This window comes from Drosophila simulans, chromosome 2L, assembly GCF_016746395.2.
Source record: "Drosophila simulans strain w501 chromosome 2L, Prin_Dsim_3.1, whole genome shotgun sequence".
NCBI lineage: Eukaryota > Metazoa > Arthropoda > Insecta > Diptera > Drosophilidae > Drosophila > Drosophila simulans.
The window spans coordinates 12,012,764-12,018,695 of NC_052520.2; the positions used below are offsets into that span (position 1 = coordinate 12,012,764).

General features: G+C 38.9%; 1 protein-coding gene across 1 annotated transcript; it reads left to right on the forward strand.

The window, feature by feature from the left end:
* Nucleotides 1-1,193: 1,193 nt before the first annotated feature.
* On the forward strand, nucleotides 1,194-3,638 carry LOC6732071 (gustatory and pheromone receptor 33a). The gene is made up of 5 exons (XM_002079167.4): nucleotides 1,194-1,299; nucleotides 1,361-1,797; nucleotides 1,944-2,351; nucleotides 2,791-3,256; nucleotides 3,317-3,638. Exons 1-5 carry the CDS (start codon nucleotides 1,270-1,272, stop codon nucleotides 3,401-3,403), a joined length of 1,428 nt encoding a protein of 475 aa, XP_002079203.1. The 5' UTR covers nucleotides 1,194-1,269; the 3' UTR covers nucleotides 3,404-3,638.
* The last annotated feature ends 2,294 nt before the right edge of the window (nucleotides 3,639-5,932 follow it).

Sequence of the window (5,932 nt, forward strand, 5' to 3'; positions counted from 1 at the left end):
AAAGTCCTTTCCTGCCGTCGCAGGATCCTCTTGGCCAAATATGTGTGTGCGAGTGCGTGTGCATGAATGTTGGTTGGTGCGTGCCTCCGATGCAAACTCAATTATTTACTAAGTGGGCCAAAAGGCATCCAGCAGGCGGGAAAATCACCTTACACTCACCCAGTGCCGTCGTCTTGTTTTAGTTGTAACTGTTGTAAGTCCCTTTTCCCAACCATTTCCAACCCGCGCTGTAAGCCCAAACTCTGGGGAAATTTGCATTTTATCATCTCATGGTTTTGGCCCGCTTTCCACTACCTTTCTGCGTCCCCTGTCGCCAGTTATTGCTGCCAGGAAGGGCTTTGCTTTTAATTGGTTTTCTTAGGCGAGAAACGTCTTAGCTAGTTGGCAACACGAAGGGGAAATCTTATTGCCGGTGTTGTCTTACATAGTTGTTAATTTACTGCTAGGCGGCACTAACTTATAATTGTTTAATTAGCAAGTAAAATAAGGGGAAAATATGTGGAAATTATTAGATTTCAAGGGCGCGACACAAAGGCGATATTAGCATGGGTGTTTGAGTATCCTGGGAATTTGCACATGGCATTTAAGTATTAGATAAATAAATGAAACGCAAGGCCCTGGAAGTAATTTAATTTGTAAACTATTTAGGTAAACAACATCCACATAATTTTTAAATTCTTTCTGTACTAGTTTAACTTTTATTTTCCAAAGTTATTTTCCAAAGTTCGTATGATTTGGTTTTCTAAATTAAGTCTACTTTATTTAATATCCTACTATTGAAACCAATAATTTTCAGTGTGAACCAGTAATATTAATAATCAATACATTAGCGGATCACAGGCTAAAGCACTTGAAAAAATGTTGTGCTTAATCTTTACCTCTTATATTTTAAGTTAAAAAAGGTATATAACTAATTTTTACTTCTGCCCAAAAATAAGTATGTTTATTAAGCACTTTTCGTAAGTGAGTTCTTTATATATTAACTTCCCAGCCTTTTATTTATCGCTCACTCATTTCTCAGGGTGCACAGTTCACATTTAATAAGCTAAAAGCATTTTAGGCTCCCCTCCGAAGATATTTATCTTAACCATATGCGCATTATTTTCCCCCGCCGCTGCGTATAAGCGTTTTCATTATGCCAACAATCGAGTGAGTACATAGGGAAAATGGAAACCCTTTTGGAACACCAATCGACCAACTAGTGTCAGTTCACAGAGAAAAGTTATATGGAAAAGTTAACAAACGGAGTAGCGAGTAAATTCCAGCAATATGATTCAAATTATGAATTGGTTTTCAATGGTAAAAATTAATAAAAATAAAATAATAACACATTCTAAACACATAATCCTTGAAAAACCAGGTCATAGGCCTCATTCCACTGAATCGCCAGCAATCGGAAACTAACTTCATACTCGACTACGCCATGATGTGCATTGTGCCCATCTTCTATGTGGCTTGCTACCTTCTCATAAATCTTACCCACATTATTGGCCTCTGTTTCCTGGACTCCTGCAATAGTGTTTGCAAGCTGAGCAGCCATCTCTTCATGCATTTGGGCGCCTTTCTATATCTGACCATCACCCTGCTGAGTCTTTATCGCCGAAAGGAGTTTTTTCTGCAGTTTGATGCGAGACTTAATGACATCGATGCAGTTATCCAGAAATGCCAGCGGGTGGCGGAAATGGACAAGGTGAAGGTTACTGCGGTGAAACACAGTGTGGCCTACCATTTCACCTGGCTTTTCCTATTCTGCGTTTTCACCTTTGCCCTTTACTATGACGTCAGATCTTTGTACTTGTGAGTATGCCGTTGAAATTTACTAGAATAAATAACTAAATTGTTGCCGAACTAATTATTACTCAAATATAAAAAAGCTCGGACAATCTTTGCAATATCCTAATCATCGATAGTTGAATTTTAAAGCCCAAATTGTCTCGGTTTAGGACCTTTGGCAATCTCGCCTTCATTCCGTTCATGGTGTCCAGTTTCCCGTACTTGGCCGGCAGCATCATTCAGGGCGAGTTCATCTATCACGTGTCGGTCATCTCGCAGCGCTTCGAGCAGATTAACATGCTGCTGGAGAAGATTAACCAGGAGGCGCGCCATCGCCACGCCCCCCTCACCGTGTTCGATATCGAGAGCGAGGGCAAAAAGGAGCGGAAGACCGTTACACCGATTACGGCCATGGACGGCAGGACGACGACAGGATTTGGCAATGAGCACAAGTTGGCCGGCGAAATGAAGCGCCAGGAGGGGCAACAAAAGAACGACGAGGACGAATTGGACACCAGCAACGACGAGGACGAGGATGACTTTGATTATGACAATGCCACCATCGCGGAAAATACCGGGTAAGGGGAAAAGCGAATTGGCGGCCATGGTTTTGGCCAACAAAAAATGGTTTGATTAATGGTTAGGTTTGTTGTTTACCTACCTTAATATATGCATTTTGATTTATGCATTTTTGCATTTATTTGTCAGCAGGCGAATCTGAATATAAATCACTAAAGAGCTATAAAAGTGGTTATAGATGTGAGCAATTTAAAATTTCATTACTAAGCCAAACTCAAACTCGAAATGTTTATTATCTATATTTTTATAACTTATTTATTTACTATATTTAATTACTTTGCGAAGCCATAACATGTGCAAACTTTTCGTTTTTTCCATGGTTCTGCAAACAAAAAAGGCTTGATTAATTTATGGCTTTTTAATATGCATTTATTTGTCAACATATTAATAAAAGGGAAAATATTTTCAAAAAATTTTAATTATTTTATTGTAATTTAGAAACACATCCGAGGCCAATTTACCAGATCTCTTCAAGCTGCATGATAAAATCCTGGCGCTCAGCGTGATTACAAACGGCGAGTTTGGCCCACAGTGTGTACCCTATATGGCGGCCTGCTTTGTGGTGAGCATCTTTGGCATTTTCCTAGAGACCAAGGTCAACTTCATTGTGGGCGGCAAGAGTCGCCTGCTGGACTATATGACCTATTTGTACGTGATTTGGAGCTTCACCACCATGGTGGTGGCCTACATAGTGCTCCGACTATGCTGCAATGCCAACAATCACTCCAAACAATCGGCGATGATTGTCCATGAGATTATGCAGAAGAAACCGGCGTTTATGTTGACCAACGATCTGTTCTACAACAAAATGAAGTCTTTCACACTGCAGTTTCTTCACTGGGAGGGTTTCTTTCAATTCAACGGCGTGGGATTGTTTGCTCTGGACTACACATTCATTTTCTCGGTAAGTTTTTAGAGTTTTTATACTATTTTTTTTTAAATAATTAAGAGCGTCCATTTTCAGACTGTAAGTGCAGCCACATCCTATTTAATTGTCCTGCTGCAGTTTGACATGACTGCAATTTTGCGCAACGAGGGGCTAATGTCATAAAAGTTCCCGTCCAACTCAATTAAATTGAATTTTTTAAGCCCTTTCATGCGAATAAGAAAAAAGGACTTGAAAAAGTTGGCCACGAAACACACTTGCGATAAAAAAGCTTAAAAGTCAACTAATTATTTCTTAAATTATAAATGTTATTATTGTGTGAAAACGAAACAATTATGTTAAGCAATTATCTTTATCACTCATTTTAAAAAGCGCTCAATAAAATCATTATTGATGTGTACGAAGCGTAAATCTTATTTCCAATATAATTAAATGGACAATTTGCAGCACGTTTTTGGCGCTTATCAGTCAATTGCCGGCTCATAAATCACTCAGCCAAGGACATTTTCCGAGAGTAACCAGGAGGGCAACGATGGCTCCTGTCGAGCCCCGCGTGGTAATCACATCAGCCAAAACTCCATGAAGGTTGCGAAGGGCAGGAGCAGAGGACGGCTACACAGGGTTTCTAATGCAATTTCTATCAAATGTCAATTGAAACCCGATTTGCCAGTCATCAGTCAGGGCCTCTATTCTGCGCCCAGTCCACAGTTTGCGGCCAGCGAACGGAAGTCGCGGGATTCGTGGAAAAGTGAAAACGGGGAGGAGGAAGGATGCTCGGCGGCAGAAAAAGAAGGACATGAAGCAATTTCCGCTTTCAATCACGTTTAGTGCAGCGGAAATGTGTGCAGAAATATGTTTCTTCTCCCATTTTCCTATGCAAAATGTTTCAACCGGAATGAGGTTAGATTGTAAATTACATTTGGGTGCGGTTCAATCTATTTTTCACGGAAAAGAGGGGCAATCGAGCACCATTGAGTGTCAAGGGAAACTCAATTAATTGCACATTATGTGCGAGGAGTATGCGATTCAATTGATTTTTTGTCACACTTTCTGTCACTTTTCGCTACACACGCTGCGTGTGTCACATTACACACTTTATCAGTGCACTGAAAACTATTTCGTGGTTTAAAAAACAAATTTCCTAAAATATATAAGCAAAATATATGGCTATAAAGAAATTAGGACAGTTGAATAACAATATAAATATATTTAAAAATGTTTTAATTTTTATAAATAAGTTTTTCTATTTTAAAAATGTTAGTATTTTAACAGAATGTAAGCAGTGTTCGAACAAATATGTATGGTTCATTTCACTGTTCCAATTAATTAAAACAGTATGCGTACTACGCGTATCAATGAAACTAATTAAAAACTTTATGCGATTTTTTTAGTGTGCCCGGTTTCACTGACTACTAGAACACATCCTGCACACGTAAATCAATATATGGCTCGATTGGCTCGTTTGCACACGAATCCCCCTTCCATCAAGGAGAAATAAATAAAGAGCCACAGGGGCATGCGGAGAAAGCGGATGAAATGTGGCTGTCCTGGTCAGTAAAGTGGCTGGAAACAGAAGCAACAGGCAACACACATATTACCTGCAAATTACGTCAACTGTTGCCGGGTCGGTCATGAGGGTCAGGTTAAAAGAGGTCGGACTTCAAGTTAAAATGGTCGCCTCTTCAACGGAAAAAACAAGCAGCTACAAAAGTTCATCGTAAAAAAATAAGGGAGGTGATAAGTTAAGAGAAAGTCTATTCCTATATAGATTGTGTATATATTTTAAACATATATGTTAAGATCCATCAGTTTCTCAAAATAATTGACTTTTGTCATTTTAAAAGAATTGAACCGCAACTGCAGTAGGTTTTTTTTTTCAGTGAAAAGCTCGACACGAGCCACGTGACCCCTGCACGGCAATGTGAAATGTCAGAGCACTTTTAAGAGTTCATTTAGACGGTAGCAAATTTTATACCGAAGCGTTTAATGCGGTGGATGTGCATGGAAAATGCTGGGTCAGAAAAAACGGTAAACACAAGCAGACAAATGTCAACAGGTTGTTTCTGTTGCATCAGTAATTGAGGATAAAATCGTAATGGTTTTTCGGGGAAATGAGTTCCCTGGACACAGACTTTCAGTGCGTTCAACGTTGGTATAACTTATTTATAACTCATTTGGGGTAAGCTTGACCCCATTTAGTTTCTAAATATACACAATGACATGAAGGACCTTGAATGGGAATTTTAAGTGCAGGAATGAATTAAGTAAGTCATTTTTAATCTATACATTAGGGAAATAAACAACCTGTATTCTTCCTTTTTACTTACTCCTTACTAAATTACTAAATTACTCCTTAATATAAAAAACGTAATTAAAAAATATAATAAATATTAACCAGTAATAAATGCACAGTTTTAATTCCGTTGCTGCGTTAGATACGCAAAATATATGAACAAAATTACTTAATTTATGAAACTAAAATGTACATTTAATGAAAATAAATTGATGTAAGCTAATTGTTAACTTTGGCATGACAACACTGGCACAAAACGAAAGCTTTCACACTACAGGTGTCTTTGCGAGCGAGCGACAAGTGTGGTGAATTTGCGAACATCCTTGAGCACGCAGTCACCCTTGCAAGCGCAAGCGAAGGCAGATTGTGCGAGGACTGAGGGCGAAATCAAATCAAATTGA